General features: G+C 39.5%; 1 protein-coding gene across 1 annotated transcript in view; it reads right to left on the reverse strand.

The window, feature by feature from the left end:
• Positions 1-9407: 9407 nt before the first annotated feature.
• Positions 9408-14231, reverse strand: part of PTGFR (prostaglandin F receptor) — a 31099-nt gene continuing 26275 nt past the window's right edge. The window contains exon 2 of the mRNA XM_073358235.1: positions 9408-9713. Coding sequence (XP_073214336.1) covers positions 9408-9713 — 306 coding nt within the window. The remainder of the gene's footprint in view (positions 9714-14231) is intronic.

The following is a 14231-nucleotide window of genomic DNA, read 5'->3' on the forward strand; positions in this document are numbered from 1 at the left end:
TACTTCCTGCTGTAACTGGTGCTCATGAGATGGGTCCCTGAAGAGGGACAGGGAAGGGTAGTGGGTAGACAGGATAGAGGCACAAGGGATAGAATAGCCCTGGCATATAATTTCCAGACCCACTTGTCTGATGTAATGATTGCCCAGACCAGGTAGAAAGATGGGCTGAAGGTTATGAGTGACTTCAGCAGTGGAGTCTGTGGGCTCTCATGTCCTCGACCAACACTTCAAAATGCTCGTCTGGAAGTGGATGGTTGAGATGTTGCTGACTGCTCTGGGGCTTGCCGGTGTCTTGTCTGACGTTGTTTGCAATGCTGGTCATAATGTTTTTGAGGTTGGGCTTACAGGGCAGTGCGGAAGCGTTGGGTATAAAATCTGAACTGTTTCTTTTTGTTCCCAGGGCATATATTCCTGGGGTTTTCAATGTGGCATGGGAATCCTTGAGAGTGTGTAAGGTTGAAATAAAGAAATAGCAAGGTTTTTGGGGCACTGCTGTTGTTCTGACCGAAGCCAACGACAGTAGAGAAAGAATTGGTGGGCGGTTGGCTGCTCACGCTGGGTAGCCACTTGGAGTGGCACAAGACGGCTGCCGTGCATGCATGGCCAACCAGGGTACTGCTACTGCAAATCTCCGACTAGAAGCACAGGAATGCACAAACACCTAAAGTGGAGCACCCACGGGGACACTTATTGAAGAAGTATGAAATATCCTGGATAAGTATATGCAATTAGTGCTGATAAAGTTATTCATTGCAAATAATATTCTATTTAGATCACTCTTATTTCTGTTTGCAAATTGTTTGCAAACTGATCCTCATTTCTGGGAGTGTATTTGTTAATTGTTATTAGTTGCTGCATCATTTAGACAAATAATTTTCCGCCTATTGCATGTTCATGAATGGTGCAGTCAGGCTATTGTCGTTCCTGGTCATATAGTGTTGGTTCTGCTTCATGAGCAGCTTCTTGACATATTTATATTTGGGGTGGGGAGTCATTTAAAATATATAACTGTGCTTCTCAAAATTTGAAATTGTTCTACTATAGCCCTTTCAGAGTGTTCCAATATTCACCTAGGTCTTGATGCTGACAGTGAGAGTTCTGCCATAGCCTTCATTCGGAGCAGTATCAAATTCACAGTAAGAATAGAGAATAAAATATTGCACATTACAGCCTTGGACAAAAACACGTATTTATTCTTGTTCTACGGCACTGATGGGGAATGATTTTGAAGTTGGAACTGAAATAATACAGATGCCATGGCAGAAGAATGGTCTTGCCTTGCTTCAATGCGTTCTTGAAAGAAAAGATGGATTACTGGAAAGAAGTGTGTATCAGTGATTGACATATTTATATAAAATTTAACTACTCTTTGCACGAAAGGCACATCTTAGAATAGGGCAGAAAATTCTTTCACTCCGCACTAAATGCTAAAACAGTGCTAACCCTGTCTTCTTTCCTTTAACAGCCATGATATACTCTCTACAAAAGACCAACAGGGCCAAATAGGTTGGAATGTGCCAGGGGCACAGAACAGCCGAGTTATGACAGCTCATGAATTGCATTTGTGATGGTAGTCCCCTGCCTCCAGGTCAGTATTCTGTCTCCTCAGCCTCCTCCCTCCCCCCACCCCGCCTTTCATTCAGGCACACAGAGGAACTAGACATAGTGCTAAATCAATGTAAGGAGCTACTTTAACTGACTAGTTCTTACAGTATTAGTTGCTTTCCTGCCACACTAGTGTCTCTTGCCCTTCAGCATATGTACCTTACCTCTGTACAACCACCTCTGAATTTAGCTAGGACTTCTGACTGCTTTCGGCCTGCGGTGAGTATGGCACACTGTTCAGCCTCAAAAGAGATCCAGACTTTGAAATCTAAAACCACGACTATTCATTCAAGGTGTCCCTTCAATGTTTAAAGCAAAAACATGATTTACCTTAAAAACTGAAATAATCTGAGGAGGAATTTTCTTGTAGGTTGTAAATATCTATTTTAGTAACTAATTTTAACTGAAGACAAACAGAATTGTTGACAATGCAAGTTATGTATTGTTACATTGGCATTAAAAGATCTGTCATTAAAGACCATTAAAACATACCATATACACAATGGAGGGGATTACAGCAGAGCTGAGGCATTGTAGATTATGGGTTACTATACAATATATGTACACTTATTGTAAGTTATAGCAATAATATTTTTACAATTTATCCACAAATAGCTCAAGTGTTACTCTAATACAGGCAGTAAGTCATTCCATTTTCCTTCGGGCTTTTATTTTTGTAAAGCCCATTTTGATAGTGAATATTTGTTTTGCAACTATGGTGCTGAAATTAAACAGATACCTGTTTATATTCCTTGTGCCTGCAGGCAATAAATACTTATTTTTAAAAGTCTCCATCACTGTGTGATGAAGAAACAAAGCACTAAGTACATTCACAGCACCATATAACGGATCTGTGTTAATTAAATTTCTTTAATTACATTGGCAATGACATTTTTAACTATCTTACATTTTAACTGTTGTTCTGATTACATGTTTTATGTGGGACCTACAACATTGGTCATCCTAAGTGGGAAAATGAAGGAAAGAAGGAGGTATTGTTAATTTGTTCTTAAGGCAGCAACACGTAGAGCTGCTTAAACTATTAATAGCAAGCACTTTTTGGTCGGATTTTTTTTAACGTGTTAACAAGCAGTGAGTACTTCTTAGAATGTTTGAAATTTAGGACTCAGTATTCAAACTGTACGATTGGTTACCTAAGTCACATGATATGGTTTCTCTTCCCTGATTGGACAACCTGACCTTTATAAACAGGAGAGAAGCTTGAAGAAATGTTGGGGCATTGGATCTCTAGAAGCAAGGAGGGAAAACTTCAAGGAGAAAAAACACTGCAGGAAAAGCTGGCCTGGGAAATTTAAAACACAATCTTTTCCTGTCCTTTTTTGCCAAAAAAGAAGAGAGAAAGAGCTTGCTTATTCTTGCACATGCTTAACTTGACATACTGCGAGTACTGCCTTAGATTTCAGTGGGACTACTTAGATTTAGAATATGTAAAGCACAATAATAAGTGTTTGCAGGATTGGGGTCTTAGAAGTTAGTCCCTTTAGATCAAGACCTGTCTTTTTGTTATAGGTATATAGGAATGTACTGTGCCTAGCACAATAGGATTTGGGCCTCAATCCTGGTTTGGATCTCTAGGCACTAGTATAATATAAAGAATTCATAATTATTACATTTAGCTACATGATTTAACACAAACCCCAGATTTTAAAATCCACGTTCCTATCTGTCTGTGGGAGTAAGAAAGATAAGGCTGTTTAGGCTTTTGTTACATTCACTTGTCTTCTGCCATATTGCCATCAAGTAACTGAGCATATATATGTGTAGGTGACCAGGCAAGTGCTCTGGTGCAAATATGCCATTCACTTGTTAATATGTTCACTTAAGTATTCGTTTGCACATGAATACCTGCTGTATTCATAAGAATAAAGGTGCCTCCCCAAACATTTGTGTAAACAAATCCAAGCTGCTTGAACCGTAATGGGAAAATGAATTGCAACTGTGGTTGTATTGAACTGAGAATCAGATTTAACATTTTTCTCATTATATACTAGTGTTGGCAACTGACCCAAATACTTTTAAGTTTGATTTAATGTTGATAACTCAAGACTGATTTAAAGTCATGGAGTTTAAGGCCAGGAGGGACCACCAAATGATCTACTCTGACCTCCGTATCTCACAGGCCATCAGCACCGGCCAGCACCTGCACACTAAACTCAACAACTGAAATTAGACCGAAGTATGCTAGCCCACAGGAGACCAGACTATTATGTCCCACAGTCAGAAAACAGGAGGGATGGAGGTGCATTGGTGCCCCAGGCCCCTGCAAAGGCAGGGAATTGATTAAGTGAGCCACATCCAGACCCTGCCAAGGATGTGCCTGGGGGGTAAAATTTTCAAAAGCATCTAAAAGATTCAAGCTCCCAAATCCTGTTTTCAGTTAATCTCAGGAGTCCAAGCCTCAGAGCTAGGAAATGGAAGTTTACTTCATATAAACTGCAATTGTTCTAAAATAAATTACTTTTGGATGAAAATATCAAATGAGAGTATTTTGGAGTGTGGTACTTCAAGATATCCAGCTGTGATATTAGTTTTTATAGCATTCCCTTTTATTTAAAAGTAATTGCAATTTAGAATATATTTTAATTCATCCCAACTCATTCATCCCAAATATTGCATATTCATCCCAAATAGTGCAGACTTAGGTAGGACTGAGTGATCTATTAAATATGAAAAAAAAATAAAAAAGCTTTTTAATGAAGTGAGAATGTGGTATCTTAGGCATAAGAAATGAAAAAGTAGGAGGAAAATATAACAAGTAATTAAAAACACTCAACTGACAGGAAGATGCAGCAAACAGCAGCCAGTTGCTAAATGACCACCGTAGGGCTCTAGCTGTTTGCCTCTGACAGATTTAAAGGACTAACACCCTCCCCCCTCCGAAAGGTATTCTGGTAATCCAAAAGATTGCAGGAGAGGGGGGAAGACTTAGATGCAACAGATATTTATGGCATTGTTGGGCATGCAATAACCTATGAAACAATGTCTTGTAAACTCGTTGAAAGGGGAATATTTTATGCTTAGCAGCTCTCTTCCAGCTTCCTTTCCCCTCCAACACTCTGGGCCTGGCCACTAAATTGCACAGACTTGCGCTCCAGAGGCAGGTATGCAGTGAAAAGCTGTTATAGCATATTCACCTTTCCCCTCCAAATAACCACCAACACCCATTTCCGCTATTTTTTTTTTTTTGCAACATAGCTTTCCTCCACATGGTACAGCAGCTGTATTATGACTACTGTAACTACTGCAACCTAGAAAAAAATACCCTTCCCATTCATGTAGAAAGCTGGCTAGCGCTAACTATCCATGCTTCAGTAGGTACAATATAGTCTCTCATTTGATGCACCTGCATAAGCCTGATCACTGCTAATGGGCTGTCCATATGCATGCTTAACTGCCAACACACACTGTGTTCTGATAACTCAGCTACCATTGAAAATTGTTTACATAAAGGTAGGATTAACTGAATTTTTTTTTAAACTGACATATCAACGTATTACTACTGTGCAATTTTGGCATCTGAAGTATACATTAAAATTCTTATTTCAAGTGGGTATTGCAATTTTATCACATTATTATCCTCTACAGGAGTAGTAGTTAAGGACTCTCTCAAGAATATGAAATGCTGCTGCTAACATTCATGCATACCAGTTCAGAACTTTGCACTGCCAGGATTTAAGATTGGCCAAGTTTCAAATATTCCATTCTTGTGCAGTAACACTGTTCTGTTCCAAACGAAAGGACTGTTCCTCCCAGCCACAGTTGAACAACTGGGAGTTGGAAGATCTGTCTTACCAAAGTGAGAACAGAGATCTTTGTTGTTGTTGTCGTTGTTTTGCTGTTGTTGTTGACAGATTGATAGAGTTTAAATAAAATGGGTCTTACTATGTCCTCACACCCTATTCCATCATTGACAAAACAGAACAGTAACAGCAAAAGATTTATTTAAGGCAAAAACCTCACTTAGTGGAGCTTGCAGAGGCTAGGCTATATTTTAGGCTATACAGTCTGCAGAGGTTTAAATACAGGTACTTAAATAAAAATCCCACTTATTCTGCCTGTCTCCTCTGAAAATTAAATTCCCTGAAGTTCCAAGCTCTACCCCTTAGAAGGCCCAATTTTGTGGGGCAATAGCTGGGTGCTTCTGGAAATATGCTGAACCCTATCAACTCCAGTGGGAATTGCACTTTGCAAGACTGGGACATCAGAGCCAGATCCAGCCTGCCATACTTACTTACAGCAGCCCCACTTACTTCTATGGGACTATTCATGAAATTAATGTGAACAAGGATTCAGCTTTAATTATTAAAAGCACACTGCTACCAAACTGAAATTTATGACTGTCAAGAACCCAATGTGCCTCTCCTGATGAAGGGATATGATTAGAAGCTATAATCAATTATTTTTCAATATTTTAGGTTTTCTATTACCATTGTAAAATATCATTACTCTCAAGATATTGTTTTAATAAATTTAATGAGGCTCTACAATTTACATTCAATAGATATCAATACACAGAATATATGAAAACACATATACATATAAAGTTAAACCTTTTTACAATTCAGCCAGTATGAAAGTACACAAGATATATTTATTCACAACACAATGGAACGCAGATATGCTTCATTCACTTGTCAAGTATCTCAGTCTAACATTATTCTGCAGCCAATGAAGCAAAATTCTCACCCCAAAAGGATGAACAACTTATTTATGTTATTAGACACATTTACAACAGGTTGTGTATGGTAAGGAAGCCACATTCAGCACTAAATCATACTTACGTTCATTTCAATGCAACCACATGGGGAATGTGTCAGCACTGATTTTGGACCAACAATTTGGAAGTGGAACAGTTGTATGAAGTGAAGTAGGTAAAGTGAACACTATAGTTTTCCATCCAGAAGCAACTCTTTCCTGTTATAAACTCTACCCTACCACCATTTTGGTATTAACACAGTACAGTCACAAAATCAGAGCTTCTTCTCCCTTATTCATTTCCTTCTAAAAACAAGAGAAGAGTAACCATGATCAGTTATGTTACAATGATAAGACTAATAAGTAAGTGCTTTTTTGTCTTTGATGGATTATGTGCATTGGTTAGTAATCCTCTCTGTGTCCAAGCCAGTCACATATCTTTTGCTGAAAAATGTGAGAAAGGATACACCTTTCAATCACCTGGCAGAGTTCATTATTTTTGCACTACACTCAACCACTTCCTACAATGTGTTTCATCCAACTTAGGATAACACTGGGGACTGCACTTGTATATTCTCCTCCTTTGGATCATATTCAGTAAATACTGCATAACAATGCTATCATTCGTATCAATCTCTTGCTCTTCAAGAAAGCCTGCCTATTACATAATAATGTCACAGGTTGACCGCACAATCATGTGTGAATTCCAACAGTCTCCACAGGCCTGATCCTATTCTCACTGAAGTCAAGGGAAGTTTTGCCACTGACTTCAATGGGGGGAGCACAATACCCCTATGAGTATATAAAATGAATGTCTGTAACTAGAGTTAGTACAATGACTTCCAAAATACTCAACTGATAGTCGGCACGTAATAATTTGCAACTAGTAGCATTACTTAAATGACATAGGAATGTAGATTACTGTACTTTTTATTTTCATAATATTGAACAAATGACATTCAGACAGTTGGAACTGAAAGTTATACTGTACTTTGATATCAAAGGAGTGAACAATAAGCATACAGGCTATATATAAAAATGGGATGGTAAAATTTATTGTGAAGGGCCCTTTTGCAAGGTGCTGGGAGCCTCCACATAGGTACCGAGGTACTCAACTTCCACTGTAGGCATTCAGCACTTCAGCCTTGGATTCTAAGTTTGCAAAGGAAGGCACAGATATACCTGCAAAAATTGAGAGTACTCCTTGCTCCCACAAACTACACCCTACATTTGCTCACATAGGTGCCCATTTTGTTCATGCAAATTCTTGTTTGCATGCACCAACATGGGTCTCTGCAGATAAAACAGGTGTGCTGTATATGTATTTTTGCAGATGCATCTGTGACACCTTTCAAGAAATGTGTTACAGTTTTTTGATCAACTTTATTCTTTATGTAGGATCACATGGGTTTAGGTCTAAATTTGTTTGCTACAGACCTCAATGGGAGTACTCATACAAGTAAGTGTTACAGGATTGGGCCCATAATTTTCATCTGTCCTGAGAAACTACACGCCGAGTTTGAATGTAGTATAAACAGATTAGTTATAAACCTACATGCTACATGAGTTTAAAACTGCCTGACACATCTGAAAATGTAATTGTAAACAGGAAACAATCATTGAGGGAGTGTGTTTCTAGCGGGGTCTTTCCGGGATCCATTCTTGACTCTATGCTAGTTAAACATTTTTATCAGTGACCTGGAAGAAAACAAAATCATTACTGATCAAATTTGCAGACGACAAAAAGATTGGGAGCATGGTAAATAACGAAGAGGACAGGTCACGGATACAGAGTAATCTGAATCACTTGATAAACCAGTAAAAGCAAACAGGCATTTTAACACGGCAAAGTGTAAAGTCATACAGTACATCTCAGAACAAAGGCCATAGGGCATACTTACAGGATGGGGGACTATCTGGGGAAGCAGTGAATCGGAAAAGGACTGAGGGATCATAGCAGATAATCAGCTGAACACAAACTCCCAGGGCAACACTGTGGCCACAAGTGCTAATGAGATCCTCAAAAGTATAAGCAGAGGAACACCAAGTACAGAGGTTATACTCCCTCTGTATTTGGCACTGGTGCAACTGCTCCTGGAATACTGTATCCAGTTTGGTGTACACATTTTAAGACCGTTGTTGAAATATTGGAGAGGGTTCAAAGAAAAGCCACAAGGATGATTAAAGGATTGGAAAACATGCCTTATAGTAAATGACTCAAGGAGAAGGGATGGGGTGACTTGATCACAGTCTATAAGTACCCACATGAGGAGCAAAAATTTGATACAGAGGGCTCTTCAATCTGTCAGACAAAAGTATAAGATCCAATGTCTGAAAGTTAAAACTAGAACAAATTTAGACTAGAAATTACATCTGAATGGTAATTAGCCATCAGAATAACTTACCAAGAGTTGCGGTGGATTCTCTATTACGGCACATTTTAAAAAAAAAAATCCAATCTTGATTTAAAAAGATATGTTCTCGTTCAACCATAGCTATTGGATTTGAAGAAGAAATTAATTTAGAGGAGTCCTATGTTATGGACGAGGTCAGATGAGATGATCAAAGTTATCGCTTTGGACCTTAAAAAGCTATGAAGACACTTAACTACTGAGGTGCCACTATAACACTAAAGATTACCTTCTCTATTGCTAACCAACAAGTTCTTCCCTCCACTCTCTCCTCACGTGCTCCTTAAGCCTAGTGCTCGTGACCATCTGTCCTCTCAACACCCAGCTTAACAGTTTCTGCCATTGTGCTCTGTAGTCAGGGGATGATTGTGTTTTTGCTGCTGCAGGCACGGCAATGTGGAACTAACTCCGCTCTGAAATCTGTCTTGTCTGATTACACCCCATTTCTGAAAGACACTTTCACCCAAAAGTGTTTTTAGAGTGATCACAGTTACTCAAGTGCACATCTTGGAATAGCAATATCAAACTGGTAAACAATAAGACCAAACCACTCACAATCTGAAACAAGTACCAAACCACTTACCCTCATATTACAACAAAGACTAACAAATTTGAAGGTGTTCTCAGTGCGTGATCATTACACCCCCATTATTTCTTCATACCCAGTGTTTGATTTTATTGCCCTGTTGAGCTGAGTGGCTGTTGATTTATTTGTTTGGAACTAACTGGTGACTCTGAAATTGCTGCAACCTTTAAAGAATTCTTGATGGAGCTGAGTTCCCACATATGCAAGTTCATGATGTGCATTCCACAGCATCTCCTAGCAATCTTGAAGAGGGTTTTCAGCACAGCTTTCCTTAGAAGAATGTATACCCAGGGATCTAATATTTGATTCCACGTTGCCATTCGGAGAACGACAAGTATTGTTTCACAGGTTTCCATTGAACGATCTTCATTTATTCCGATATTAGCCATTGTCACCTAGAAAATGGAATATTTTTAATTAAATATCAGAAAGCCATTTTAAGACAGCATGCAAATGACTGAAGTGATCATTTCAAATTACTCTCTCAAAGCATTTATCTGATAATCCTCCCACAGATTAATGCTCAATAACAAAATAATTCTTTATATGAATAGCACATTTCAATTCTGAAAAATCCCAAAATGATTTTATAAACAATATATATGTTTAATGGAGGTAATCAGAAAATTTCCAGCAGAGCACTGTTTCAATAAAATTTGCTAATTCAGCAAAATCAGATTATTTTGCAAAAAGACAGCCCAATTTTGCTGAAGTTCCAATAGAACCCAAGCAGGGTTCAGTACCCTGGCTAGCTTCTGCCAGCGCAGCCACGTGGCTTCTTGGCAACCCCCACTCCCTCCCCCTCCCCACCACGAGAACTGCCCTGGAACTCCATTCCCTTTTGCAGAGAATTTCAGAATTTTTGGTTTCATTCCCAATTGGAATGGAACTAGATTTCAAACTTCCGAAATCCTCTATGAAACAGAATTACCTTCTCTGCACAATTCTAATGGTTAGCTACTAAAATACAACCACCCCTGCAATGGGGGCTGGCTGGCAGCCAGCTGCAAAATAGGGAGGAGTAGATACAGTGGCCAATGATACCGAGGTAAATCTTTGGTCTTACAAAATATGCCATGGATTCTCTAGATGTAGATTTCTATTTATGCGGATATTGGCCATTTTCACTTGGGAAATTTTTTACATACAGACCTAGCCTCTCACATTTTGAAAATATAAATCCTTCTAGAGCACAGGACCTTCGTTTTCTAAGGTTTCAATGCAATGCAACTTAACTACCTCAAAGACAAAAGGTTGAGCTGTCTCTGGATCCGCTGGTTTGAATCTTGGCAAAGGGTCTATATATTGCAAACCTGATGCTTGGGCCAATAATTCATCCCCTCTTGCTAACGAACACCCAGAGGATTTCATTCATCCTCGGAAGCACTGGGAGTAAATTACACCTGTATTCCATTACTGCTACTCCCTGCCCTTGTAGTTCCCTCTCAGGAAAGCAGCTGTCATTTCCAGATGCAATTCAACAGGACCATTTCTGACAGGGGAAGCCTGGGAGAGACACAGATTCAATGCATCTCAAAGGCACCGTGACCAGGCCCTCTTCATGGCTGATCTCACCCACTTTCTGGGCTGCTGTGGGTAGCTTTGACATGCCACTCAATAAGCAAAGACTGACAGACAGTATCTTGTACCACTGAGACACCTGCTTCTCCATGTAGGCTTTCTGCCACCAGGGACTTGCAACATGGGTTCCTCTGGCTGATTGAGTCTGCTGGGGAATGTTAAATTGTTTCTTTTTATTAACAACATTAAAAGCCTCAGACATTTTTAGTAGGAGTAAAAAAGGTCCAAATCAGTCTCAAAAAGGATGCAGCACTCTTGGGTACCAGTTCCAATGCGCATAAAGTGAGCTAGACAAAGTAATTAGAAAACAAGATACTTTATAACTGACACTGTGACTACATTGATCTATTAGGTGTTGTAAGGATGGGTCAGTCTGTTCAAGTGCTAGTCTGGCATTTGCACAAACAGGGAATGTGAAAAAAGAAAAAAGGAAAAAAGAAGAGTGAGTAAGGAAAGAAAAACAAGTTGAATTCTTCAACAGTAGTTATTTGACATTTTTAAAATAATCTTTTGTATTCCTGGCTCCTGAACCTGGTTTGTTGCAAAGAGGTAGAGCACTGCATCTGATAATAAGTTGAAGGGTGCAACAGAGAAAGAACACGAACTGTGACTGAATCTATTTGTATGAATGTTTCTGTACGAGTATGTGAAAGAGAAAACTGGAGGACCCATAGAGACGGTCTGAAAAAAGCTAGTAAGCTTGGCAGAAAGATGGGTGGGAACTAGTGTAAAAAGTGAGGGATGTCTGAGTGCCATGCCAGTATAAATAGCTTTTAGGCAGCTTCTCTGAACCTGTTTTTCACTCTACAATCATTGGGCGCATTCCTCTCAGACATCAACAGTCCACCGAAACTTGGAGGACTCTTATGGTTTCTGCATGGGATCTGTTCTCATGAAGGCTTTTCATTTTAGTTATTAGAAGCACAATTCTGCAAACCTCACACGCACACAGCACTTACTCATTCCATAAAACTAGTCTACAGCAAAAGGAAGCACAAGAAAAAGTAGCAAAATTAGACCTAAAACAAAAAGGTAGAAATTGAAAAAGCAGATATCATAAGTGTCTATTTTATTCACTATACGATTTTTAAATACAGGTTTATAGTTTTCAAACATACCCCGAGGTCTCTAAAAATCCATCCATTATTGTTCAAATTTGGATTCTGCAACTTTAAGCAATACAAATTGGAATTCTGTACATTTTGGGGAAAGGGATTGCATAGCTTTCCAAGAAACAGAATTTCTCTGTTCTGATTTTTATTAAAGCTGTATATTACTTTTTTCTTCCACACACACACAGTGAATTTTAGAATATAAATCTATAAAACTTCTATGATTCTTTTCCATTCCAGTGTGAATCACTTTTAAGAGGATCAGTTTTCCATTATTTATAGTGCTGAAATAGAGAAATTATATTTACTTTAATAGTGGATTTATTCCTTTGTATCATTTTAAGATCAGAAAACGATATCTGAATTGGATATATGATTTTTATGGTTTACATTATTTGGTAAGGTGTAACTGCTAGGACAGTTAATCTACATTTAGCAAGTTTGGTCTGTGCAAAAAATGGACATATGCAAACCCCCCAAATAAAAAATTTTTATTTATATACTCCAGAAAGTGCTGAAATAACTCAGCTTTGGAATCCTAACATAGAACATGTCAAGATAAAGAGATGTTATCTAAAAACTTTCATATCTATAAAACTTTGCTTCACAACCATGTTATTTAAAATACTTTCTACATAGAGTTCCAGCTTATGTTCAGTAGAATGAAAGATAAAATAACATTTTCTGATTATTAGTCATATGTTTGGACTCTGATCCCACTTAAAGGAGTATAAGAGAATAACACTGACAAAACCAGTGAGATCAGAATCTAACCATGCAAACACACAACTTGCTTATGCCAAATGCAAGACTACCAAAGATTCTGGAAATCAGGTTCACAGAAACCAGCAATGGAAAACGCCTAGCAGGTAATTAAGTCTATTTCCTTGCCAATACCAGATTGTTCTGCAATCTGTTTGGGGAGGAAGAACTGGGTGCCTGGACACTATTATGATAAGTGCATGATAAATTAGATAGGCTTTTGGTGCTTTGTCCAGTCTAGTTTTAAATGTGCCCAATAAGAGAGCTCCCATTATTTTCCTTGGAAGATTTCAATTTCATAGATCTCACCAAAAGGAAATGTTTTTTTGATACTTAGCCAGAGTGTATGTCTACAGTATAAAAATTTGAAGTTATTCTATTTGAATTTTTGGAAGCGATTTTATACATTCGGTCTTGTGTGTTCCCACTAAAGCGCGTGAATTCGGTGGAGTGTGTCCACAGTACCAAGGCTAGCATTGAATGTCGGAGCGGTGCACTGTTGGTAGCTATCCCACAGTTCCCGCAGTCCCCGCCACCCACTGGAATTCTGCGTTAAGCTCCCAATGCATGATGGGGCAAAAACATTCTTGCGGGTGTTTCTGGGTGTGTGTCGTCAGTCGCTCCTCCCTCTGTGAAAGCTACTACAGGCAATCATTTCGTGCCTTTTTGTCATGCAGACGCCAAACTTCTTTCAGCAGACAGTGCACCGCTTCTCTCCAGGTACTATGAATCCACCTTGCATTTCCTTTCGTCTTTCTATGTAATCTCTATAAGTATCTACTCTCTCTCTCTTCCTCATCGGCTGCTTCCGCTGCCAACTCTGCTCGGCCATCGTGAACCAAGCAGCACAGCTTCCGCCGCCAACTCTGCTCTCCCGCTCTTGCCGCGCTACCAAGCTTCTCCATGTTGTCTGTCCTGTGAAAGCCTCTGTGAATGCTACAGAAGACAGCCGTTTCCTGCCTTTTTTCAGCTATCGTGAACCAAACAGCACCTCTTCCGCTGCCACTCTGCTCTCCTACGTTTCGCGCCCTTTTTCCAGGATTACCTGTGCAGGCGCCACAGCACAGCAAGCATGGAGCCGCTCAGATCTCCACTGCAGTTTTGACCATTGTAAGTACCTCGCGAATTATCCAGCAGTATGTGCAGTACCTGCAAAACCGGGCGAGGAAGCGATGACAGCACACAATTACTATACTGATGCGGACATGGACACAGACATTCCTAGAAGCACAGCATGTGGCGATCGGGAGATCATGGTGGCGTTGGGCCAGGTTCATGCCGTGGAATACCGATTCTGGGCCCGCAGCAGTGTTGCAGGTATGGGATGATTCCCAGTGGCTGCGAAACTTTTGTATGCGTAGGGCCACTTTCATGGAACTTTGTGACTTGCTATCCCCTACCCTGAAGCGCAAAGACACCAACATGAGAGCAGCCCTCACAGTTGAGAAGCGAGTGGCC

Source organism: Lepidochelys kempii, chromosome 8 (genome assembly GCF_965140265.1).
Source record: "Lepidochelys kempii isolate rLepKem1 chromosome 8, rLepKem1.hap2, whole genome shotgun sequence".
Classification (NCBI taxonomy): Eukaryota; Metazoa; Chordata; order Testudines; family Cheloniidae; genus Lepidochelys; species Lepidochelys kempii.